Raw genomic sequence first — 26,895 nt, forward strand, 5'->3', positions numbered from 1 at the left:
AAGTTTGTGGTTTATTGAATGTTCAGAAACTACGGCGGCTGTAAAGAGCCACAGCAAAGGTAAACAAAGGTAAAACAACCTGAACAGGTGATCAGCTGAAAACCACTCTGTTGTGTCACCACTAGGTGGTGTACGAGAATAGGATAGACTGGGGGAGAGAAGGAGAAGAAGAGAGAAGATGGCGGAGAGGATGACCTGATGTTACTGTACTGCTGAGCGAGTTCTGAATAAACGCTGTTAAGAGTTCTTTGTCTACAGCTTCTACCTCGTCCTGGCTTCCAAACATAACACACTCCACCTTTTTACTCTTTAAACACACCCGTTGCCATGGCAACCGCCACGGGCCGACCCGAGATTACGTTAAAAACATTCAGTCCGTTATGATATCAGGTTTTCAGGCTTGATATTTATTTTGTGATCATTAATAAGCCTCTCAGGCTGATTAGTTCATTTAAACTCCTGCTCTAGTTATTTTGGTAATGGAACCGAAACGCACAGAATTGCGCAACACCTTGTTGAAACAATAATTACTGAGATTATTATTGTTGTTGGGTCATTAATTTGAACACATTTTGTTGATTTTTGTTGTTCTTTAATAAAGTTCTGAACGTTTTAAGCCAATCAGAGGAGGACCTGCTGCCGATCACTGATATTCCTGACTAAATTCAAAGCATTGCTGCATGTGTGGCACGATAGTCACGTGATTTCCAATCCAGGCAAAGCCTATCAATGATGAGGTTATTAATTCAAACTGTCACTCAATGCAGAACCAACAGGCTTCATTAAAGACTTTAATAGCAGAACCCTGACTGGATCATTTTAACAGCCTTGACATCCTAGAACCGCTAAAACCTGCTGGTCCTGAAATCCACCGCCCACCTGGCGCCCCCTGGCGTCCGGAGAGGAAAGTCAAAGGAAAAGCTTTGAGAACAGAGACGGTAACAAAGGTTAATGCTCTAGTAGCTTATCAGTTGTAGCGTCTTGTACCAAAACTTCTTTAGTTGCTAGGAAACCGAACCTCTGCATTACTTTTCTTAAAATTATTTATTGTTATTGTATAAACCAATCAGTCATAAAACTGGTGGAATTGTAAATAACCATAAATTAGTTAATTGCTTTATTTGCTGGTATCCGTCTGTGCCTGCTGCATTTTGGTTTTTACTGTTTGATGGTTTGTGCTTTTATTGTGAAGGGGAAACTTCCGGTTTAACTGTTAACACAAAGGCAGCTTAACGACCAAAAGACCGAGGATAGGTTGGAGCTGAAATGTTTGGTGTTGGTAGCAGCCCGGTTTATAGCAGCGCACGGTTTGGGTAAGATGTTAGGACGTCCATGTTTCAAGCATTATTTTACTAAAACTGTGCATCTGTTTAATTATATGTTAAATAAAAATGTATTTTTAGATTCTAACCGCTCAAGCTGTAAATGTTATTTTTTAATTAGGTAAACAGTCAGACCAGGCTTGAGGGTTTTATTTTACGGTATTTTTATGCTCTTACGGTGAGACTTTATGGCTATTAAACCTGGATATTCACAGTAAAGTTTCCTTCATGATGCCAATGATTTTATTTTTCACGCTCAGCCGTTTTTGAAAGCAGAAGAAGAGAGTTGGAGCCTCTGATGTTTCACTTCCTGCTGCGATGCAGAGTTCAGTCTGAGAAGAAGAAGAAGAGGTTCATGTGGAGGATCATCTCCTCGCTGTGACACCAAGATGAAGCTGCTTCAGTTCCTCTTCATCCTCCAGCTGAGCTCGCTCTCTCCAGGTAAACTTTACATTCACAGGCTGAAAGGCAGAGCTGGAAACAGCAGGACTACAGCTGTTACCTCCAGATGAAGATGTTACTTTGAGCTTCAAAGTTCATTTGGAATCTGTTTTTATTCAGGATAAAAAAATATTTGATTTCTGTTCAGGTTTGGCTGAACAAAAATAAAGATATTTGAACGTGGAGGTCAGGCAGCTCTGATAGTTTCCCTCCGACCACAAACTGAATAATGAAGCTCAGCGTGTTGCTCCTGATTTAATGTTCTGGGTGTTTCTGGAGCTTATTGCTCCATGCTGCTCTTAAATTAAAAAAAACAAATCTCCCTTTTTATTGTTTCAGTTCTTCCTGATGTTTTGGCTCCAGAGCCTCTGACAACAGAGACACCTGAAGAGTTTGACTGTGAGTAAAACATTGGTGGGGTAAAACATTGGTGGGGTAAAACATTGGTGGGGTAAAACATTGGTGGGGTAAAACATTGGTGGAGTAAAACATTGGTGGAGTAAAACATTGGTGGGGTAAAACATTGGTGGGGTAAAACATTGGTGGGGTAAAACATTGGTGGGGTAAAACATTGGTGGAGTAAAACATTGGTGGGGTAAAACATTGGTGGGATAAAACATTGGTGGGGTAAAACATTGGTGGGGTAAAACATTGGTGGGGTAAAACATTGGTGGGGTAAAACATTGGTCGGCAGCTTTTGGACAGACCCAAACTTCTGCTGATCCGGTTCAAGTGGTTGATGTGAATCATGTGAATCACATTAATTGTGTTTCAGGGTGGATTGTTTCTACAGGGCCAGATTTAGGCCCCGTTTACACGACGATTTCCGGGGAAAACTGAAGAGTTTTGTTGCGTTTGTAGTGCGCATTTACACGAAACCACCGAATGTTTTCTCTGACAACGGCACAGATTGAAAACGGGTTCCAGAGTGCTTTGTTTCTGAAACGTACCGTTTTCCGTCGTCGTGTAAACCGAGAAAACTGATCTTTTCTTCCAGAGAATCCCCAGCTCATGCATAGTATGACGCAAAACATAGCTGCTTCCTACAATCCACAGAAGAAGAAACTACTCACAATACTGGTGTTACTGTTCCCCCATCAGATACGGTTCCCTCAGCGTCTCTTCACCGCTCCGCACAGCCCAGGTGGCAAAATTAAAGGCTGTTTGTTCAGCCTCTTATCTAGAGAACTACGGACCAGCCCAGCAGGGCCGAGCGCAAATCGTGACACCGCACCTACTAATGGCACTTCCGGTGGCAGGTGTGACACCTGCCACAAGTGCCACTGTTTTCGGGGCTAGCGGTCAGTGTTGTCACTGACTTCGGTACCTTCCAAGGATGGCCGCTACCTCATACTGGCACCTCCCACGCCTCACGGACCGCTCTCGCCTATTTTTGCTGACGAGATTTAGGGCGGCCATCTTATAGCGTTCGACCGCTCCACTCAGCGTTATATGTTTAACAGGCACAATGACGTATTTGAACATTTAATCTTTCATAACACGCTGTTTTGTTACTGGAAACCTTATACATGCAGCTATATTTATAAACAGTTGTATTTTTAAAGTATTTTTAATTGTATTATACATACTTCAGCATATTTAAATATGCTTAGTGGGGAAAACAATAGAATAGGAATAGAATATTCTTTGGTGACAGCTTCTGTGTCAGATTTAATATGAATGAATTTATAATTAATGAAAATAATGGTGGATCTGGCACAAAGTATTGCATTTCCTCTTAAGTATTCTGTTCCCTTAAAAAAGCAAATATGCCCTGGTCTATTTTTTATACAGTCTCAAATTTCAGTTTCCAATAAACAGCCTCAGTGAAAACATGTTGACAGTTGCCATAAGCTGTCACTTGTGCCACGGGCTTCTGGGTAAGGTGCCACTTGTGCCACCTTACCACTGGGTAAGGTGGCACAAGTAAGGTGGCCATGGGTGCCACAGGCTGCTAACCTCATTCTCTATCTGTTTCAGACAGAATGTAGCATATGAATAACTTTAGATCAAACAAATAGAAATAAAATATATCTTAATTACAACATAATTCTCATACATATTTAAATATACAGCCGGTGTTCAGACTTAAACAGAGAAAGACAACTCCTGCGCTTTCAGATGGGACCTCTTCTGCAACAGCTGATAATAGCTACCATAGGTACCTACCACTACAACTGACACTCGGTTGCCATGGTATGCCAGTGCTGACAAGCTCCTGTCAATTCCGGATTATAATTATTTTTATACAGTGACCTTAATATAATGCTATTGATTATTAAACCGGGTAAGTTCACTAATATTGACTTATTAGTTAATATTAGTGACAGTGGCAACATGAGATATTGACAATTCCAGAGTGACATTATGTTCAGCATGGTTCCATGACAGTTCACAGGATGTCATAAGTTATAGTGGCTGCCTGGTCTATTATCTAATAGACCAGGCAGCCACTATAACTTTCAGTGTTTTATTTAAGATAATGCAATTTTAAAAAAAAAACATGTTATCATAATTTTCCAAAAATGCCTGTTAACCAGTTTTAAAGAGTTATTACTTATTATTTAATAAATTTAATCTGCTATTTTTCATTACTTGTCAAGTTTATTCCAGATTTGTGTGGCAGACATGAAGGTTGCTTCTCTGTGTTTGTTTCTGGTTCTGTTCATTGTCTTCAAAGTTTCTTATTCAAAGATGAGAGAATGACTAAAATCTGAGCTACAAAATGCATTTCAACAGCATTTTCTAGGCAGCAGGAGGATTTTCACTTTCTAGTTAAACCACCTTCAAGTTTTTACACTAATATTGAATATTGATAAGTCAAAACACAAAGTATGTACACCTCAAAAAATTTGACAATGTGTGAATCTTAAGCAGCATTAAGAACAAGATTGTTACATATTTTTGGAAATAAAAATTACTTTGGGTTTTACTTAAGATGAAAATGCTTTTTTCAAAGAAAATTGTGCTGCTTACATATTATTTTATTTGGCAGATATGTTTCAACATGTTTTCAAGTTTATGTCACAAAGTATATGCATAGTAATTGATTTGTCAATATTTATTAGTCATTGTATGTAAATACTTTAAACAGCAATTTGAAGTCTTCTGTAAAATTCATGTTTAGTCAACGTGTGAATTTACTACATCAGGATCAAATAACTTATTATTCATCCATGAGAAATTATGATCATTAAGCTTAAATTTATTTTTCAAACTTTATTAATTTCTACAATATACGTTTTACACAACTACTACGTATTTCCATCTTGGCCAAAGCCCAATCTGGCAACCCAACGGGGTTCAACAGGCTCCACTGTAATAGTGACACTTAGTGGTGGATTCAATTACTTTGGCCATCTTCCTTCAGTTAAATTAAGTCAAAATATTCAAGGATAATTAACTAATACAATTACCATTGAAATAAAAATGTATAAACAGGCAATATAAGTAACACGTTTTCCAAAAACTGTCACTGCCATCCCCCAGAACATCGGCACCAGTTGTGACAGCTCTGAAACATCCTGGACACCAACAGCAGCTCTAGTGGAAGCCAGACTCAGCTGTTACTAAGGTGCTGAAACCAATGGCATCCCGATACCTGCTGTGTATTTGATTAATTCAAAGACGGAAGGAGTCGGCTGGATTATTCAGATGAACTTTAGTGAATAAATGGGATGAACGGATCATACATGATATACAAAACGTGTAGGAATTCAGCTGACATAAGTCTTTCTGCGAAACAAAACCTCTTAAATTCTTTTTTCTTTGTCTGTCTTCAAGTTCTTCTTCGACAAGTAATAAAGCATCATGGGATATGTAGTCCATTTTCCGAAGCCAGTGGCAACACTTACAGCTAGCCCCGAAAACAGTGGCACTAATGGCAGGTGTCAGCGAAAGTTCCAGTACGAGGTGCCGAGGTCAGTGGCAGCGCCGGCAGCTAGTCCCGAAAGCAGTGGCAGGTGTCACAAGTGGAAGTGCTATTAGTAGGTGGGTGTCACGATTTGCACCTGCTGTCTCTCGACCAGCCCGGCTCCTGACGAGTTTAACAGGGGGGGCATCGACTTATTTTAGGGGGGCAAAATGAGTCTACGTAGCTGAACATAGACAACACCAGTAGCCTACAGGCTACTTGTTAACAAGCTTAACGTGCTGTATTGATATTAGCTAGTCATCTTTTAGCTAGCATTACCTGCATCCAACAGCTTTACTCAACTCAGTCGGTTAGTTTGGGGAAAAAACTGTGCAGTTATTTACGTTTTGCTGGTTTGCTGCCATGATTCTAACACACCTGCGCAGCAGCAGCAGCAGGTCTCCTTTGCTGCCTCACAGGTGGAAACCCAGCGCGAGCGTCTCAGCGTTAATGTTGCGTTTGAAGGCGGCTCGGAAAAACAGGTTACGTCTTGTTAGCAACGGATTAAACTGTTTTAACTGCTGGAAAAGGTGACAGAGGATATGGGAAGGGCGGGAGCTCCTATTTTATCAAATTTATATAGGAATAACAGACTGTTGGCCATTCCCAGGTAAAAGCAATAAACAGCTTCCAGTCCGGGTCCCGCTACGGACACCGTGAAAGCTCAAACAAGGTGTTGCAGCAAAGTTATCCCACTTTTTCCAACTGCATGCGCCCTAATCAGACGCACACAATGTGTGTTTTCTCCCAATCTATGGGAGAACGGTACCTGATAGGGAAACACGAATCCACATGCCTTTAAGTAGAACTTTTTTTTAAACGCATGCGCACTCAGTTTCAAAGAACCTAGCACCAACTAGGCGCAGTGAGAGCATTACACGTTTTCGATGTGTGCCGTTACTGTGTAAACACAGATCGTAATTAGAATGTTTTCGTGTAAACGATCCAACAAAAACGGAACAAAACTTCCGTTTTTGTTGGATCGTTGTCATGTAAACGCCCCCTAAGACCCTTTTCAATAAAACGTTGTCATACTAGGATGAAGTGGCTTTTGACCGTATTTTGCAGAGCTGCAATGGAAACTCTTTTTTTGAAATATACGTGATCAACTGGATGTTACCAAACGCAAAAATGACAATGGGAAATAATAGTATGCATTCATAATGGATAGGTTTATAGATACATTTTCTGTTAATGGTTTTAAATGTATATTAGAAGGCTGAGGTTGCCAGGCGACGGTACTTTTCTGTTCCAGAGAGCAGAAAATAATTCAGAGCAGAGGCGTCTGCAAGCGGAGATTTGATCCCAGAAGAGATAAGTTTTGAGCGGAAGGAGAAAAGTTTGAGAGAGCAGAGTGAATATTTGAAAGAGAGCAGCAGTTTTGAGTACAAGCTTTGAGAAGAAAACTTTTAATGAAATCCTGCTTTCAGACTGAAAATGTGTGCTCTCGAATTATGGCAGAAAAATCCCCCATACGCTTCTCATAAAATGTTTTGTATCATTCCATCGTGTTGAATCCATCACACTTCTGTAAAATAGCCGACTACGGCCCCGTTTACACGACAAAGATCCAACGAAAAAGGAATTTTTGTTTCGTTTCTACTAATACGTTTACATGAAGACGTTTTAATTACAGTCTTTGTTTACACAGAAATGGCATAAATCGAAAAGGTGACTGGGTAAATGACGTGTAATCGAAAAGTTATTAACTGATTAACGCTTGTGTGTGAGAAGACTGAGGCACATGATAGACGTTTTACGGGTGTGTGGTCGGTTGGACACCATTTGTAAACACAAGGGTTAAGTCGTGTTTTAGATTGTTCTTGAAAAGCTAATCGGTCACGGCTGCACAGTGAACCAGTTGATGCTTTACAGCTGACAGCCGCTCCTCTCTCAGGTACTGCGAACCTCGCTAAATCTTTTAGGGGTAGCAGTACCCGACCGTACCCCACTACTTCCACCCCTGATTCTATGTTTCTAAAATCCTTCAGGTTGCTGCAGATTTCTGGTCCAGATTTGTTCCTCAGTGGATGATGTTTGAGTATTTTCTCAGTTTTCATCCTCTGCTCTGTGACCCTCTGTGCCCTCAGACGACCCTTACGTTCATCACCTCGGCAGCACATGCAGGTGGACTCTCAGGATGCCTGGAAACAGGAGTGGGGAGGCGGTTCCACTCCCACCGGACTATTTAGACACTCTGACTGACCAGATCTGCCAGGACCTGAAATGTGGAAAAGTTTATGCTGTGAATAAAACCACACCGCCTCCCAACATGAAGTGCTACCAGCAGTGTCTTTTCCGGGATTGGCGTCTGCAGAAGTGTTTACAGGTAGAGATGGCAGACTGCATCGTGACCACAGAAGTGGTCTGTGGTAAGACTTTCCTCATTCTTCAAGAAAAAATGTATTTGTGTTGTTGCAAATGATCTTAAAACGAGGAAGACTGGGATGCTGTGGTGGTGCAGGGGTAGAGCACAACCCACCTAAGGAGGCCTTGGCCCTCGACGTGGCCATCCAGTCCCGGCCTGATGGCCTTTGGTGCTCGTCTTCCCCCTCTCTCAGTTCCCACTTTGCTGTCTGACCACTTTCAAATAATGGCTACAAAACCTTTAAAGGGATCCACAATTAGTTGCAACAATAGACTTTATTTTAGATGTAAAAACAATACAGTAATAATGCTGTGCGCTGTCTAGTTTTTATAAATTTTAATAAAATATTGTCACAGGAACGTCGCCATGTTGTTCATGCTGCAATGCATTCTGGGTAAATGGCATGTAAAGGTTGAACTGCCTGGCTCCTCCAGCCAAACAGTGATGAGTAACATTATTAGCCTTTTTAATTTGAACCGGATCAGAAGGTAGAAATAACAAGAGGTGATGAAGAGGAGCAGCAAACAGAGGAAGAGGAAGAGTTGGCCGTAGGAGCTGCTGCTGCCTTCAGGTTCATCATGAAACAATGAATGAGACTCACTTCTGGTCACTGTGCGACCCGGTAAGTGGTTCTGTAGCTGTGAATCCGGTCTCCTGGTCTGGTCTTCGTCTGGGGCAGCAGTAGTGCCGCTGGTCCTACTGCTGCAGAGCTCTGTTAGCTTCCAGCGCTGTCACTCTGATGTTCCTACCAGCCGTTTTTGCTCTGGTGGCAGTGGGGTTTAGGCACTTTGTGGATAAAAACTGTCAGCACGGCATTTATTTTTAGCTCATTAAGGTAAAGATCATCTATTAGAGCCTTTGTCAGTTTTGGTTGTACAAATGATTCAAAGTCTTCTGGAGAAAAATGTTGAGGACACAAATGTAGGTGCTTCAGAAGTTGTTTGGATTCGGTGTTCTGTCAGATGAGCATACTGACTACCCACATTATTATTATTATTACTATAGCCAACAGTGACACTGTGTGGCATTATTTAAAATTACACCAGTCAAATGCAACATGATAAACTTGGCAAAGTTCCTGTGTTTACATTACAGTGCAGAATGGACCAAACCGCATCATCCAAACTGCCATGGATGAAAAATATAAGAAAAGATGTACATTTTTTGAAGCAATAATGAGTTTTGTTGTATCACAAGCTGCAAGTTTTTTTAGTTAATAGGAAAATTAAGTGCATGACGGAGCATCTGAAGGGGGAGCAGTCCTTTCTGCAGCCATGACCCTCTGGAACCACCTGCAGACATCCTGGACAGGTGTGGACAGCTTCCACCACCGAGTCCACAGGGCTGACTGTCCCTCATCATGTTGATGCTCAGCTGACATCACTGGAAGCATCACCAGATCTCTGACAGAATCAGAATGTGCTGATCTTGCATCGTCTTTACAAACGTCTCCGTCTCATTAGTCCTCCAAACAGGCGCTGATACAGATTTCACTCGACATGATTCATTAAAATAATAATTAATTAATCACTGGATTGTTTTCAGGTGTGACCTTCCTGCTTTAACATCCTGGTCATGTCGTCTTCAGGTCATCAGTCCGTTCGGCTGGAGGGACATGAGGATCAGTGTGCCGGGCGGGTGGAGGTATGGAAGGATGGGAACTGGGGCACGGTGTGTGACGACAGATGGGACCTGAATAATGGCGACGTGGTTTGCGACCAGCTCGACTGTGGGATCGCTCTCAGGGTGACGGGTCAGAATGGATTGTTCCCTCCAGGGAGCGGACCGATTCACCTAGAAGAGCTGAACTGTACCGGGAACGAGCAGAACCTGTGGTTCTGTCCGGGTGTCCAGGAAAACTCCTACTGCGGACACAAAGAGGACGCTGGTGTGGTGTGTTCAGGTCAGTCTCCATCAAACATCTGGTCTGTTGGACATGAACTGTCCAAGCTGACGTCTGTCTCTGCCAGTGTCCACATTCAGACACAAACTCCTACCATCAAACCATGCTACCATCCTACTATCAAATTATCAAACCATCCTACCATCCTACCATCAAACCATGCTACCATCCTACTATCAAATTATCAAACCATCCTACCATCCTACCATCAAACCATGCTACCATCCTACTATCAAATTATCAAACCATCCTATCATCAAACCATCCTACCATCAAATTATCAAACCATCCTACCATCAAACCATCCTACCATCAAACCATCCTACCTGTCTTTTCTCCATTTGTTTTAATGTTATTTTTGGATCCTTCCACCTTAAACCAGCAGTTTCTGTGTGTTTGCTTCAAGTAATAAAGAATCTCAAATATTTGACCTTAAACCTAAACATTATGGATTAGCTTGAATCTTTTCTTTTCCTGTTTTCCCTGCAGATTCGAAGGCGTTTTTTGGAGTAGCCACAGAAGGTGTGACTGAGTTGATGACCACATCGTCAGTCCATACAAAAAAAAAGATCCATAGTTTTAGGCATATGAGCTGATTCTGTAAATCTTAATATATTTGATGTTTGTCCATTGCTGCCAGGTCCGAGATTCATTCGTCCTGCAGGCGGCCTGACTTCACAACATTTCAGCATCATATTTCTGTCTATTGGGCTTCTTGTTCTTGTTCTGCTGAGCATGGTTTTCTGCCGCGTTTACTGTAATTGGCACGGTAGGTCCTCATCTCCTAAAGGTCGAATCTGCAGCAAATCTAGCAGTAAAGTTGCTTTTAACATCATTAGCAAAGTTGAGATCGGTGAGGACAACGGAGCAGACGGTTTGAACAACCTGCGGACGATGAGGAGGAGACGATGAAGATGGACCAAAGCTTGAAGACGTGTCGGCTCTAAAATACTGATTATTGTTAAAAATCACTAGTAATATAAAAGGTATAATAAATATTTATCATAAAAAAAACGCTAATTAAAAATTAAATAAAAACTATAAAACGAAAATAAAGCATTTCTCACTTCATATTTGTTGTGTGGGTCATCAGCATCGCTGTGGATGCTAAAGCCTCGTCCCCTGATCTGCTGAACTTATAGTTGATCATCTTCTGATTTGCTGACAGCTTTGATTGCTGCGATTATCTGCTGGTAACTGTTGGAGCAGCCATGTGAGGAATATTAATCCCACGGTCCTCTACCCACTTCCAGCAGCAGGAAGACGAGGCGCTTCAGACGGAAACGCTGCAGGATCTGCTGCTTTCTGTAGCCGTGCTTCACCGGAGAGGACAGACGGCGATCCTCACTTTCACTTCATCCCTCCTCTGCACAACAACACAGCTGTAACCCAGACAGTCAGACAATATCTAACGAAGAAAAATACTGTCATGGAAAAAAATTACTTTAACAAGAGTGGATGAGAAGAAATAGGAAATGTATTAAAACCTTGCAAGGTGAGAACAGAAATAGAGTCAAGGGGTCTGTCAAGTCTGCTCTGACCAACAGTGGCTCTGACTTCCTTTTATAGGTTCTGGTTAGAGAAGAGAGACTTGATTGGACTGTCCAATCAAGTCTCTCTTCTGTCAAGTCTTTCTGCTCTGTCCTTCGAAGGAGGAGGACGCACCTTCTCTGTCTCCCTGTCCTCCCCATCTTTCCTGCTCAGCGTCTGTCCTGTGTTTTCAGAGTCTTTCTTTTGAAAAGCTTCCAAAGTTGCAAATTATTGATCTGGTCAGCTGGTCTCTCAACACAATTGAAAATTTTTTCCCCTGGGAAACCGGGTAAAGGGGAACCTTCGTGTCCCGACGGGACATTCTTCACTGGATATGGATTCTGGATGGAAGTGGAAGACCGTGTGTCTGATGATGCCGTCAGTCGAGGATGCTGAAGACGTGTAGATGATTGGATTCACGATAACAGGGTTTCTGCTTATTGGAGTTGGCGGATACCTGGCTTATCCGCCTTTCAGCCACTTCAAGGCTGCCGGGTCCGGTTGATGGGATCTGCAGAGCGATCAACACTCAGACTGAGATGATACGGGAGCTGAGCGCAGACTGGGTGTGATCCTGGAACAGGACCGAGGCCGGCCAGCGGATCTCGGACCCAGAATGGATACGGTGTGACCGTCGTTCTCTCGGATCAGGCATGAGACCCTAAATTTGGCTGTTTGGATTTGCCATTGAGAAGCTCCAGAGAGACTTTCAAGGCAGCCAGTAAACTGATGTCAGCCTGACCTAAGCAACTTTCTGCTATGGGAATCTGGACCCGGGCTGGGCTTGGCTGGCCGGCGATCCTCCCCTGGTTGTTGTGTCTAAAGAAGGCTCTGTTCTGCTGCCCCCCTCCCTGGAACATCTGTGGCCCTGAACTGATAAGCTGGTGGTGAACTCCAAGATCGTACAGATAATCACAGATAATCGGGTGCTTCAGTCAGGGTTCATGGTCTGACACACACATAACTCAGATGAGACCCATTTGCATGTCACACCTCCTCCTTGTACCCGGCTTGTTTTGTCTACATGTGTTTATATGTGGTTAGGTCCCGAGGTGTTTTTCTTCATCTCAAGCTGCCTTCAAAGAGCAGAGTGAGAGACAGGCGGTTTTTTCCTCTCCTTACCTGATGGTTTTCTTATTTGTCCTATTTCCTCCTCCAAGGCGGCGCCTGTTGTTTGGCAGAGGCTGATAATGATTGAGAGAGACCATGGAGGCTCATCGATTCACTTTTCTCTAAATCTAGATTTGAGCCTGAGGCTTTGGAAAATACGTCCAGAGTTTGGATGGCCAGTGGGATCTGGCCTTTGTTTTCAAACGGTGGTGTCATCTGCTAGCTGACTTGGGATAATATTCGGCTTCCTAATTTGTAAACCCTGAAGCCTCGAGCTTCTTATGAAGATAGCTCAGAGATCTGCGACTGTGGCAACAGAGGAGGTGAGGCACTAAATGCTGAACCCTTTTTATGGTAGATCTTGGACATGTCCATCATTTAAGGAGACAGTACATCTATTAACTTCTGTTCACTGCATTCTGACTGCACCCAAACATTTTACAGCAGAGCCAAACTGTTTAAAAGTTTAAAACATAAAAACATATTCCACTGAATCAAAGACTTTCTGGAAATCCAGAACAACATGAAACCATCATAGTTAATTAACTGGGAATACTCAGTTAGAGCCAGGACCAGTTATTATTAGTTCATCTACCCTTCAGAAGACCAGATTCAACTAATTATATCTGATAAATGCACTTTTAATGGAGCTGCTAGAACTTTAGTGAACATTTGATCATCTGTATTGAGAAGTCTGATTGGTCTGGGATGATTCAGGTTCATTTAATCGTATCCAGGTTTAGGTATTGTGGCGATGACGCCCTGCTTCATTGTTGTCATAAGTTCTTTTTGCTTAACGCTTTCCAAAACTGCACCAAACAACATTTTTGTTTTCTCCAAAGAATTATACTAGTTATATTAAAAGTGTAGCATCAGGGCCTCTATCTGATGCTACACTTTTAAAAACATAGTCAAATTGTTCTACACGGAAATTTTCTTCACAAATGTTTCTAAATGTTTTAATCATGGTGGGAATGAGATTTCTGATTTTTTTTTTAGGTCTGATGCTTTTATTGTGAAGGGGAAACTTCCGGTTTAACTGTTAACACAAAGGCAGCTTAACGGCAACCAAAGACCGAGGATAGGTTGGAGCTGAAATGTTTGGTGTTGGTAGCAGCCCGGTTTATAGCAGCGCACGGTTTGGGTAAGATGTTAGGACGTCCAGGCATTTTGTCACTTTAACTGCGATTTGCCTAATTTAATGCTAAAACGAAATGTTACTTTTAAGTAGCAAACATAAACGGCTGTGAGAGAAGGCTCTTGGTGTTCAGCTGCCTCTGTTCTTGGGTTCATCCCCAGATCTCACGGTGAAACCGGGGCATGAATTCAGTTACATTATTGGTCCCAAAGAGAAATTTAATATTAATCCATCAGTAAGGTGTCATCCTTCATTATGCTGCAAAGGATTTTATTTTCATGTTCAACTTGTTTCGAAATCATTTTTAAAATATGTTTGAGTCCGATCTGCAACTGTCGGTTAAAATGAGAACCAACAACTTCATTGACAAAACCAGAAAGTAATTAAACGTTTTGGAACAGATTTCCTGTCCTTTATGTTCTGCAAATGTTTCTGCAGTTTCTGTAATTCACTTAAAATCACGTCTCTTTGGTTTTCTTTGTTATTATTAGATAGATTTTATTGCAGACTCAAAGTCCAAATCACTTTAAAAAGAAAAACAATGAAATAAGAGAATAAAAAGTACATGAAGAGACCCCGAACCATTCAGGAGGCAGTCGTACCAATGTCTCCCAAGGACAGATGAGTATCTTGCTGCACTATATTTAACAGGATAATTCTGTTATTAGACTGGTTTAAACGGCAAATAAGTGAATACATAAGCTTTTCTCAAACAGCCATCAAAGAGCTGATCCAACCAGTTGACTGGCTCTGGTCCACCTGGGCCTTTTTAACAAAATCTTAACGCATCGCTATAAAACATCTTGAGTCTCTGGAGGCTGGCTTGGTTAAAGTTGCACCACAGACAGCGATGTAGAATATGACCTAAACAAGTTCAGGTTGACTTCATCAGGACAGAATCCAAACTTACGGACCGGACATTTGGCTGAGCACATTTGAACCTGACGGTAAATGTCCCCAGCATCAGACGGACGGTCTGCCAACACATGACCAAGATGTTTGACTTGATTTGAGACGTTCAGTAAGATCCCAGACAGCTTGACATCAGGGGACGCCATGTTTTTGTCCTCTTGAGAGCGACAGACCAAATCAGACTTCTGGATGGACTGAATTGAACATCATGTCGTTCACCGTATGCTGAACACACATTGAGCAGCTTCTGAAGACCAGCTGAACTTGGACTAAACCCACTAAGTCATCAGCATACATGAACTGACTTGTAATTGTATCTCCAACCATACAGCCAGTTCTACACAGGTTGAGCTGCTTGGAGAGCTCATTCATACAGAGATGAATCAATGCAGGGGATAAAGTGCTTCCTTGTCTGACTCCATTACGGACACAGAAGGGTGCAGACACACAGTTGTCCCATTTGACCTGCACAGTTTGGTTAGCACACCAACAGGACAGACATCTTACTATGTATTTAGGCACAGCAGCTTGGCACATCATTTATTGCTTTAAATGATTTTATTTTTCACGCTCAGCCGTTTTTGAAAGCAGAAGAAGAGAGTTGGAGCCTCTGATGTTTCACTTCCTGCTGCGATGCAGAGTTCAGTCTGAGAAGAAGAAGAAGAGGTTCATGTGGAGGATCATCTCCTCGCTGTGACACCAAGATGAAGCTGCTTCAGTTCCTCTTCATCCTCCAGCTGAGCTCGCTCTCTCCAGGTAAACTTTACATTCACAGGCTGAAAGGCAGAGCTTACAAGGGACATGTCATACAAAATCCACTTTTTTATCCCATAAATGTTGTTTTTGTACGTTGAGTGTCCAGGAATGCTGCATAAATGTCTTTCTATTCTCTCTGGGTTATATTTTTCAGTCTGTTCATTTTTCTCTCTTGCCTGTAACCTGTCCTTGTCTATGACGTCACCACTTGCTGTGGAAATGCTGAACAAGGTCATGACTTCCAGCTAATCAGTTCTGAGAATCGGCCATTTTTTTTCCTGGCGGTGATTTTGTATCCGAGTTCAGTTCTGCTGCAGTTGCAGGTAAGCGAGTCGAACCGCTCAGAAATGCGTGTATTAACGCTCAGGAGTCTCACATCGCCGCGGCATCAGAGCCTCTTCTGGTTAATGTCGGTTTTCTCGGGAACGTTCCCACATCAGAGGGGAACGTCCGTTTTTGGAGACCTGAAGGACGAGCGTTTCAGGAACCTCCGCCAGGATATCAGGAGGGATTTTCTGGAAGACTTGGTCTGACTGAGGGTCGGTTCCTTCCCTATGGAGGCGAGGGACACAGCGAAGCGCTAAGCTGCTAATAAAAGGGCCAGCAAAGCTGATTGTAGACATGAATGCTGTGTGTCGGTAGAGACGTCCTGGCCGGTGGTCAGCATTGAGCCTCCTGTTAGCGCTGTGTGCTAGCTGCTAGCTGCTAGCTGCCTCCTGGAGGATTCAACTGCTCTGCATGCTTTGGATATAATTATTAGTTTTTGCTGTTTTTGTCCCGGGGAACAAAAATGATCCAATTCGGTGACGCTCCGTTAGCTAACTCCTTCATTATGTCCAGGCTTCGTTTAATGCATTCATATTGTGGTAGCATTCATATTTGAAGAGTCATCTGACATGCATGGACTGTAGTTAAACTACGCTCCATGTTGTAGGGAGCTGGTGTGGATGCAGAGGGAGTAAATCCAGTAACACCATCACTGCCAAGCGTTCATGTGAATGCGCGGTTCTGCAGGTTCTGCTGCTCTGGGTCAGACTCTGGCTCCAACAGGTAGAAAGTTTCTCTGCCGGTAGATAATCGCTGCTACCGAACTACAGAAATGGCTGAAGGGGTGGAAACGTCTCCTTCACATTTAAAATACCGAGTTTCTGTAAAACGCCTGAGAACAGGAGAAACGGGGAATTCAGACCGAAGCATTGCAGTTCTACTGTCTGCAGACCAGAAGTGAAGGAGTCAAAGCTCCACATGCTCACTTTAAAAGAGCAAGAGTAGTTCTCTCTAATCTCCATAGTTAAAATACTAGTTTGAGCTTCAGTGTTAATCAGGAGTCTTTGTACATTTTTTTATTCAGGATAATTTTTCCAGTTTTTCCTTCCAGGATTTTATTTCTCTTGAAGTGTGTTTGGTTTAAAAATCAAAACTAAAGATATTTAAAGGTGCAGGTGAGGCAGCTCTGATAGTTTCCCTCCATCGACTGCAAACTGAAACGGATGAATCTCCCAGTCCGCGTGTTTTAAATCCAGAATCCTGTTGTACATATTCTGTGTTTCTGCAGCTTGTTGCTTCACAATGCTGCTCTCAAATTAAAAACTAAACTCCCTTTATTCGTCATTTCAGCTCTTCTCGATGCTTCCACTCCAGATGCTGGGGTCCAAGTGCCACCTGAAGACATGGACGGTGAGTAAGACGTTGATCTGCAGCCTTTCCTCCCGACAGAGAGCCAAACTCATGTCCTGCTGTTCTGGTGCCGGTGGTTCGGCCCGCATCAGGCGCAGCAGCATGCAGTGTGATGCTGCGGCGGTGGCAGGATGTGGGGTGACCTGCTGAGGAAGTGCCTCTGGGCGATGCAGCAGCTGCAGCGCTCCCACGCAGGCTGGCGTCAAACACGCTGCAGTTATTGAGACAAACAGGTTCAGCCTCAGATCCTCACTTTACCCGCAGAATCACAGGAAGGGAAACACACCACTACAGGAAAGGAAGCAGAATCGCACTCTGACAAGAAAACCTAAATGTTCTGTCAAATGAAAGCAGGAGCTAATTTTACTTCAGTTCTCCGTCTTCAGGCCTGTTCTCCTTTGCTTGTCCTCCATCTCTCCCTGTCGGATTCACAGCAGCACCTTCTCGCATCTGGATGTTTCTATTTGCTGCCCCTGAGAAACGTTGGGACATATTTTCTAGGAAACGGCTTGTTTATTGCTTTGTACATAAGTGGTGCTGTTTGAAAGTGAACCAGGTCAAGAAATGTTCATGTCTTTGATCTGAAAAACAACAACGTCTTTATTAGTAACTTTATAACCTTTGAACCCACCGGCGGTGGTTGATGCTGTCAGGCTGGAGAAGGAGTCCTGTCGGGCCTTTCTGGCCGATGGGACCCCGCAAGCAGCTGATGGGTACCGGCAGACCATGCGGCTCGGGTGGTCGCTGAGGCAAAAACTCTGGGTGGGAGGAGTTTGAAGATGTCATGGAGAACGACTTCAACATGGCGGCTTGAGGGGGAGAGCAGTACAGCACCAACACTGATTATAGTGGGGGTGGTGTGCTGCTGACCTCCACCTGGGACGTCTTGGGTCGGTGGGCAGAATACGTCCAAGTCCACCTCAGGCCCAACAGCACCTCTTCCACTGAGGACGCAGCACCTGGAGACTTTGGGTCAGGCTCTCCAGTCTCTGGTGCTGAGGTCACCAAGGGGGTTAAAAAGCTCCTCGGTCAGATTCACCCAGAGTTCCTTAAGACTCTGGACGCCGTAGGGTTGTGTTGGTTGACGTGACTACAGAATGTGTCCAACTCCAGACGGATCTCACCCTGTGTGATGAACCGAAGATTGAAAGTTGTGATTCATCGGTCCGTAGCACCTTCTCCCAGTCTTTAATAGTCCCACAGTGCTGTTGCATGGCCCAGGCAAGCCTCTTTGTCATATTCTAACATCTTAGCAATGGCTTTCTTGTTGCAACTTGCTTGGTCAAACCTGCAACTCCAACTATTCTTATCAGAAGTAATCGTAGTAATTTCAGTGGTTGCTGAAATGACTGCAACCGCTATTAAGCTGTGCTAGAAGCTGTTGTCCTGTGCGCCACCTATCAGTCTAGCTGTTAACGCTCAGACACTTGTCCTTTGTTTCAGTCCTTCCTTTGGGTCTGCCAGACCTCTTCCTGTGAGAGTTTGCCCCACTGAGGGTAGATCTACGTTTTTAAATGTCTGTTGTTGGAATTCATTTTGCTTCACTACCTGATCAGTCCTTGAGATGAAAACATCACTGCTGCAAACCTCACTGACAAACTTCCCACTTGCAATAAACCTCAGCGCTGCGTATAAGGACTGATCCCCACTACAAAAGACCTGAATCCCAACGCCTCGTCTTTGGAGTCCACCTCCAAGTGAGACAGCAGAGCTCTGAATCTTTTCTTTCTAACCTTCTGGCCAGGAAGAAGATTTGTTTCAAAACCTTCAAAGTGTTCACTAGAAGGCAGTCTGCATATCCCACCTTTCTCTGTTCCCTGAGAGACGTGAAAGTCTCTTGATGCGTCTACCTGCTGAGGCCTGCTGTGGTAACCTCTACGGGGTCGGTTCGTGGGGTCAGCAGCCTAAGCAGGGAGACTCAGACTTCCCCAGCCTCCTGGTCCGGCTCCTCCAGGAATCCCATGGCGTTCCCAGCGGGGAAACATCGTCCCTCCAGTGTGTCCAGGTCTTCTTCTGAGCCTCCTCCCAGTGGGACCTGAGCACCTCACCAGGGAGGCGTCCATCCCAACCAGATGCTCGAGCCACCTCAACTGACTCCTCTTGTCGTGGAGAAGCAGCGGATCTAATCCGAGTCCATCCAGGATGAATGAGCTTCTCTCTCTAACGGAGACCCCAGACCTCCTACGGAGAAAACTGATTTCGGGCGCTTGTATCTATCATCTTATTCTTTCGGTCACGATCCAAAGCACGTGACCATAGATGAGTTAAGGAATGTAGACTGACCAGTAAATCGAGAGCTTTGCCCTTGACTCGGCTCTCTTTTCACCACGACAGACCAATACAGCGCTTCACTGCACCCATGCACCGCTCCATTCTTCCCCGAGATTCTTCAACTCTCCACCTGGGGCAGGACCTCTTTCCCACCCAGAGAAGGCACTCTGCCCTTTTTCGGCTTTAGACCCTTGGATTTGGAGGCACTGCTCCAAATCATCCTGGCCGCTTCACACTCGGCTGCGAACCGCTCTAGTGAAAAAGCAAGGTCACCAAAACGGATCCCCTCCGCACCTTGGCTGGTCTAGAAATTCAGGTGGTCAGAGCGGCCCGGCTGGCCCGAGTTTATAACTTTCCTCTGCTCATACTGACTTTGTTCTCAAATTTAAAACAATTCCCTTAGCTTGATGCTGATACTCTGTCAGAGAGGAGTGTGATTGGTTTTCTGATTAATCAATAAATGTACGCAATATGGTCAAAAGTTTAAAACATAATTGTTCCAATTTGCTGTTGCAGTCCAGTGAATTCATGATAATAACCATAAATGGTGCTGGGGTGAGGAAAGAGCTGCAGAGGTTAAAGGTTAAAATAACAAACGTTTCAGAATCACACAGACGATGGAGGCTGACCAAGCCTCGACTGCTGGGCCCAAAGGTTCTGGATTACTAACAGAACCGTCTGTTTGAGTAGAAGCGGTGTTGGAGAAACGCTGAGCAGCATTCAAAGGCTCTGCAGGAAGCAGATGATTAACAGACGTGTGTAAAAAGGATCTGCACAGAAAGTTAGTCTCCTCTGGTAGAGGTCTGTCCTCTGATCTGATCTGACCTCTGATCACAGCGTCTTCCTGCATCGTTTCCACTGCTGTGTCTCTGAGGTCGTGACCTTTAATTGATCAGCGCCAAGTATCTGAACCACAAGCTTTGCTGCCAGTTAGGATAACCGCACATGTTCTGCAGCTCTGCTGAGACTATTTAACATCATCATCTGTTTATCATGCTACGCTGATGACGCTCTGTTCTGTTTCTAAAATCCTTCAGGTTGCTGCAGATTTCTGGTCCAGATTTGTTCCTCAGTGGATGATGTTTGAGTATTTTCTCAGTTTTCATCCTCTGCTCTGTGACCCTCTGTGCCCTCAGACGACCCTTACGTTCATCACCTCGGCAGCACATGCAGGTGGACTCTCAGGATGCCTGGAAACAGGAGTGGGGAGGCGGTTCCACTCCCACCGGACTATTTAGACACTCTGACTGAGTGGATCTGCCAGGACCTGAAATGCGGAAGAGTTCATATTATGAAGGAAATCGTTGCACCTCACGACAGCAAGTGTTTCCAGGACTGTGTGTACCGGGACCGCCGTCTGCAGAACTGCTTAGAGACGTTTACGGCAGGATGCAACGTTACCACAGAAGTGGTTTGTGGTGAGATTTCCTGATTCCCCAAGACAATAGTACATTTATGTTGAAACTGTTTTAAAATGAGGAAGATTCAGTGGTGAAGCTGCACCTTTAACTTTATGAAATGAAACCATATTGATGTTGTAACAGTTGAGGAACTCTAGAGACTGCAGGTAAGAGTCTCTCATCTAGAATCTGTAGAATCAGTGATGTCTGAATTCAGTCACTGGATTGTTTTCAGGTGTGACCTTCCTGCTTTAACATCCTGGTCATGTCGTCTTCAGGTCATCAGTCCGTTCGGCTGGAGGGACATGAGGATCAGTGTGCCGGGCGGGTGGAGGTATGGAAGGACGGGAACTGGGGCACGGTGTGTGACGACAGATGGGACCTGAGAGAAGCCAAGGTGGTTTGCGCCCAGCTGGGCTGTGGGACCGCTCTCAGGGTGACGGGTCAGAATGGATTGTTCCCTCCAGGGAGCGGACCGATTCACCTAGACGAGCTGAACTGCACCGGGAACGAGCAGAACCTGTGGTTCTGTCCGGGTGTCCAGGAAATCTCCGACTGCGGACACAAAGAGGACGCTGGTGTGGTGTGTTCAGGTCAGTCTCCATCAAACATCTGGTCTGTTGGACATGAACTGTCCAAGCTGACGTCTGTCTCTGCCAGTGTCCACATTTGGACACAAACTCGTCTTGTGGATGCGGTGATGAGGTTTATTTGGAGGAGCTGCAATCATTTGAAATGTTTTTCTCACAAAAAGGAATGAAAACTAAAGATACACAAATATCAAAATGGCTCAAAATTAAATTCCCATCTGATTCCACTTCCATTCCCTCAACCATCCTACCATCAAACCATCCAACCATCCTACCGTCAAACCATCCTACCGTCAAACCATCCTACCATCCAACCATCCTACCATCCAACCATCCTACCATCCAACCATCCTACCATCAAACCATCCAACCATCCTACCATCAAACCATCCAACCATCCAACCATCCTACCATCAAACCATCAAACCATCCAACCATCCTACCATCCAACCATCCAACCATCCTACCATCATATCATGCAATCATCAAGCCATTCAAGAAAGTTTAATTTATATAACATTTTTTCAGCAACAAGTTAGTTCAATGTGCTGTGCGTGAATTAGAAGAAAAACAAAACGACAACACAAGCACAATAAAAGAAAAACTATACTTGTTTACAACATGTTCCAGTTCTGGGTTGCTAAGTGCATAGTATTTTTGGAAGTTTGTTCTAGATTAGTAGCTTAATGTTGGTTCTTTATGTTTGATTCTTGTTCTGGGTTGCTAAGTACTCCGCAATTTATAAACTAACAGGAGTTTCTCTGTCTTGCTCCAATATTAAAATAAGTAATTAAATGTTATTTCTTCAGCTCTCTCTACCCAACTTTCCCCTGCTTGCTCTGACTTATGGATCTAGTGAACTGGTCTCTCGATGCAATTGATCAAATGTTCTTTGTCTGTCCACATTACCTGTGGAAGTGTTGGGGGATCTGTATTTATGTGGATTCATGATAACAGGATTTCTGCTGTTTGGAGTTGGCGGATACCTGGGATATCAACAAATTCAGAGGAAGTTGTCAGCTGTTTCAGCCCTTGTCAAGCTGCCTGATCAGCTCTTGTGAAGCTAGTGAACACCCAGATTAACATGCTGTGGGACCAGAGCCACAAGCTGAATGTGACTCTTGCTGAGATTCGCAGGCCCTGGAGGTCAGCAGCGGGATAGAATAGATCTTGGAGAACCTGCTAGTTCGGTCCCGTTTGAACGGCCAAACTAATGTCCCTTTTCCACCGGCTCCGCTCGCTTTCGGAGCTTTTCCATCGGATATTTTTCGGGGCTGCCCCTGCTTTTAGGGTCCTGCTTCAGAGCTGGGCCAGCTGGGCCGGCCCTGGTTTGGTGGGTGACGCCGCTGCTGCTCTCCAGCCAGGTGAGCAGTTTGTAGATGCATCTGTCTGGTTTGTACTACATTTAAGGTTCTATACATACAGTCATGGAAGACATTTAAAACATAAAGTCTGCTGTAGTTTTATTGCTCAAAAACAACATGTGCATTTTCTGAAGGCACTCAGTTGCACATTAGTTATAAATAACTCAGTATTGTACAGCATGTTACCTTCATTTGTTCATAATTTATCTCTGTGTGAATCTGCTTCGATTGTTTCTCATTTTGCTGCTGTTGAGTTTCCCCTGTTGTAAGATAATAAAACATGTTTTATGATATATTTTTGTAAAATGACTAGATATCAGTTCTCTAATTAAATGGTTATGGTTGTAGAGGACATAAAAATTAACAACAAACCAGAAGAAAACGAGTGGTATTTTATCCATGGCTGTATGTCTGCACAGGTCAGGTCCGTCCTCTACACGTTCTGGGTAACGGCTGTCGGGATTGCATAGTCCCCACTGACAACTTGGACTGATTATGTATTTTCCTCAAAATCTCTGACTCCAGCATGTTTGCTATGATTCTATCAATACTGTCGGAGGTCAGTTCCTCTAGATACGGGGCGTGTACTTGCAATGCTGATTGGTCAGTTGCTGACAAGTGTCCTAGAATGATTGGAGGAGGATTGCTCTACATCAGCATTGGAGCGGAGCCGGCATCATGTCAGTTGTGGGACAGAGCGTTCCCAAGGACTTGCTCTTAGATAATACCACCATATCAGAGACTAAAGCCTGGGAGAGCTGGCTGCACGGTGAATTCCCTGAGTTCACCGCCTTCACTGGCCTCATGTCTGCTGTTTATTACTAATAACTCCTGCTAGCTTTGCATATGTGCCTTATCCTCCCTGATGTGTCAGTTCTTCACCCTGTCTGTTCTGTTTATTGTACTGAAATTGTGCAGTACTCATTACTTCAAACCAACATTTAGCTTTGTACTTTTTATATCAGATCAAGACCTAGAAAACCTCCTTTTAGTTTTAGTGAACTGAAATCTACGCTGTACAGGTCAACTTGAAACTTTTCTCTTCCTGTTTTCCCTGCAGAATCTAAGGCGTTGTTTAGAGTAACTACACCAGGTACGACTGAGTTGATGAATTTTCAGCAATTTCAGCCGAGTCTTTGAATCTTTTCATGTATTTGATGTTTGTCTGTTGCTCCAGCTCCTCCATCAGCCGTTTCTTCTCCAGAACATCTCAGCATCTTATGGCTCTTTAGTCTACTGGGTTTTTTTGCCACCCTGGTAACGTTTCTCTGCTGCTATTACTGCAGACGAGATGGTAGGTCCTCGCCTGGTAAACATCTGAATCTGTAGCAAATCTGTCATATCTGCAGTGAATCCAGCAGTAAAGTTTGTTCTAACATTGTAAAGATGAGCGAGGTGAGGAGAAGAGAGCAGACGCTGGTGTGAAGAACCAGGTGACTGTGAGTATGTGGACCATGAGGTGGGAATCCTGAAGATGGACCAAAGCTTGAAGAAGCACAGACTCCAACATCCTGATTATTGGTTTAAACCAATAATTGGTCTAAACCGTAATACGTGTAATAAAGAATACATGTTATATTCTAATTTGAAAATAATTAATAAAAACTATAAACATTTTGCTCTCCATATTTCTAATAAATTATATAAAATCAGGGTGTATTCACACGGGCCCTGTTTAGTCCGCTTTAATCAGACTGTAATTCTTGTCTAGAAAGTCAGATTCGTTTGGGGAGTGTGAATGGAAATTTGAATTCCAAACCGGACCAAAGAAGTGAACTCTGATTCGCCTAAAAACCCTTTACACCAATGGTCCCCAACCTTTTTATTACCACGGACCGGTCAAGACTTGGAAAATTTTGCTGCGGACGTCAGAACAGAGGGGAATCCCAAACAGCTGACATCACGCAACTGAGAGTCCGGTGGATATCGGAGATATGTGGAAATGTTTATTATTAAATCTAAAGGTCATTATTATATATGTTTATGTTTATTCAGTTAAAAATGTTAACTATGAAAACACACAGTCACCTCCTAATCATAGAGCAGCAGATAGAGCTGCTGCTCCCGCTGCCTTTCATCCACCGCCTTTTCTTTTTGTTTCTTTTATCTCTTAAAATGTCTCCACAAACTGTCACTATTGCTTCTACATCGTCATCCGTGTTTGGTTATTCTAAATTCCCGTATGCTATGTTGGGGGTTTTGTGGATTTTCTTCTGGAATCGCGATGTTTGTGACTGGAATCGGTTTGTGTGGTTTGTTGCTTCTGCCTTGAGGCTGAACACGAACCGATCGAACCTGTTGGACTTTTATCAGCTCTGTGGTCTCAGAGGTTTGGAGAATCGGCCGACATCCTTAAATCTTGCCGTCTAAACCAGACTTAAGACTCACAGCTCTACTCATCTCCTCTCCACTGCCCAAACACTCTCTGACTCTGGTCGCTATGGTAACGTTTACATATCCCTTCAAAATAAGATACAGATGCGCCACAAAAATGAACATTTTACTTTCGTGAAAATTTTAACTCACGATAAAGACTAACGGAGCCCTGAGCTTGTTTCTCTGCAACCAGACGGTCCATCTGGGAGTGATGGGAGACAATAACACCCGAAGTGTTGCTTATATCCTCAGCCTGCTTGGTCTCTACGAGGTGAAGCAGTTTGAAGCTTCATTGCCTCATTAGCAGCCGGTCGCCGCATGTTACACAGAGTGGCTTGTAATGTTTGACTCACCTACCGGTCCGGGATAAATCCATCCTCCTGTCTCTTCTCTGGGCTTTTCCCCTTTGCAAAGAAACTTTCCAAAGACATCTGATCTGTTTCTCACTCATTTTGCTGCTTGTGGGCTCAGTGTTGGCGCACAAGTAACTGAGAGAATCCGGTTAAAGAATTTTCAAAATAAAAGATCCTCCAGACTCAAATAATACATAAAACGGAAATATTTAATTATTTCTTTCGCGGCCCGGTACCAATTGGTCCACGGACCGGTACCGGTCTGTGGACCGGGGGTTGGGGACCACTGCTTCACACGACCGTTACGGCCCTGGGCCTTGTGGGCTGTTTTGCAGGTGTCTTGGTGTCCGTTGTTATGCTCCTCCCCTTTGCAGGTGACTCTGATCCGGTGATTGGGAGCGCAGAGTATTTTAACCTGGCTGTCCCCGACTTCAGGGTCGCTGGCTTTTCGCAGCGTCCACTCTGCCGCTGGAGATGTTTGGTGGCCAGGCCTCAGTTTCCCTTTTGTTGCACCTTTGATTTTGTCTTTGTTTTGGCACTTCAACATCTCCATATGCATTCATACAACACATCCAAGCATTTACATTACACCACTGATACTGATTTCCACAATCCATGGTTGTTTTGTTAATAAAGACTTATTTTTGTGCACTTTAACCACGGCATGGTTTCATGTTTTTGTTACGACCCTGAGCCAGTCGTAACAACGACGATTTCTGGTGAAAATGGAAGAGTTTTGTTGTGTTTGTAATGTACATTTACATGAAACCACCAAATGTTTTCTCTGACAACGGGTTCCAGAGCCCAATGTTTCTGAAACGTATCGGTGCCGTTGTCTTGTGAACAGAGGTTAATTTGCCCAGGTGGCAAAACACATGTGTGCTTCTTCAGCAATCATCTCTTATCTAGAGAACTACGGACACCGTGAAAGCTCAAAACGTGTTTCAGTAAAGTTATTCCACTTTTTTCTAAGTGCGCCCTAATCAGACACACAATGCGTGTTTTCCCCAGTATCTGGGGGAGCAGTACCTGATGGGGAAACACGAATCGAATCGATGTGCCTTCAAGTAGATTTTTTTTAAATACATGCCCACTTAGTTTCAAAGAACCTAGCACCAACTAGTGGTGTGGCGAGAGCATTACACCTTTTCGATGTGTACCGTTACTATGCAAAGATTGTAATTAGAACGTCTTCATGTAAATGTGTTAACAGAAACGAACAAAAATAAAATTTTCGTTGGATCTTTGTCGTGTAAACGGGTATTAGTCCGGCTGAACTGAACTCTGATACGGTTAGAAGGCAGAATGCAAGCAGGCCGTCCCTAGAGCAGGAAGCTAACTACAGCGCAGGGCATTCTGGGTAATATATTACTCTTCTCCGGGTTTGTCAGTTACCATGGCAACGGGTAAACGTGCTGACACCGAGTGAGGAAAAGCAGAATATAAATGATTTAAAGTTATCAGCTTATTT

The 26,895-nt window shown here is 43.7% G+C and overlaps 1 protein-coding gene across 3 annotated transcripts; it reads left to right on the forward strand.

Moving 5' to 3' along the window:
* Positions 1-1,088: 1,088 nt before the first annotated feature.
* LOC106910665 (T-cell differentiation antigen CD6-like) lies at positions 1,089-24,309 on the forward strand. Of its 3 annotated transcripts, XM_088010577.1 has the most exons (9): positions 1,089-1,313; positions 1,583-1,763; positions 2,103-2,162; positions 7,767-8,048; positions 9,633-9,947; positions 21,020-21,334; positions 23,756-23,788; positions 23,873-23,989; positions 24,082-24,309. In XM_088010577.1, the coding sequence occupies exons 2-9, from the start codon at positions 1,712-1,714 to the stop codon at positions 24,165-24,167; spliced, it is 1,260 nt and encodes a 419-aa protein (XP_087866703.1). In that variant the 5' UTR covers positions 1,089-1,313; positions 1,583-1,711; the 3' UTR covers positions 24,168-24,309. The 3 variants fall into 3 exon arrangements, with proteins under 3 accessions (XP_087866703.1, XP_087866702.1, XP_087866701.1); XM_088010576.1 differs by lacking the exons at positions 21,020-21,334; positions 23,756-23,788; positions 23,873-23,989; positions 24,082-24,309 and adding exons at positions 10,437-10,469; positions 10,588-11,003 and having other exon boundaries at positions 1,092-1,313; positions 1,647-1,763; XM_088010575.1 differs by lacking the exons at positions 21,020-21,334; positions 23,756-23,788; positions 23,873-23,989; positions 24,082-24,309 and adding exons at positions 10,437-10,469; positions 10,588-11,003 and having other exon boundaries at positions 1,106-1,313.
* Positions 24,310-26,895: the final 2,586 nt, after the last annotated feature.

The sequence above is a fragment of the Poecilia mexicana genome, unplaced genomic scaffold (genome assembly GCF_051168715.1).
Source record: "Poecilia mexicana isolate PSO_F unplaced genomic scaffold, ASM5116871v1 scaffold_11, whole genome shotgun sequence".
NCBI classification, from domain to species: Eukaryota; Metazoa; Chordata; class Actinopteri; order Cyprinodontiformes; family Poeciliidae; genus Poecilia; species Poecilia mexicana.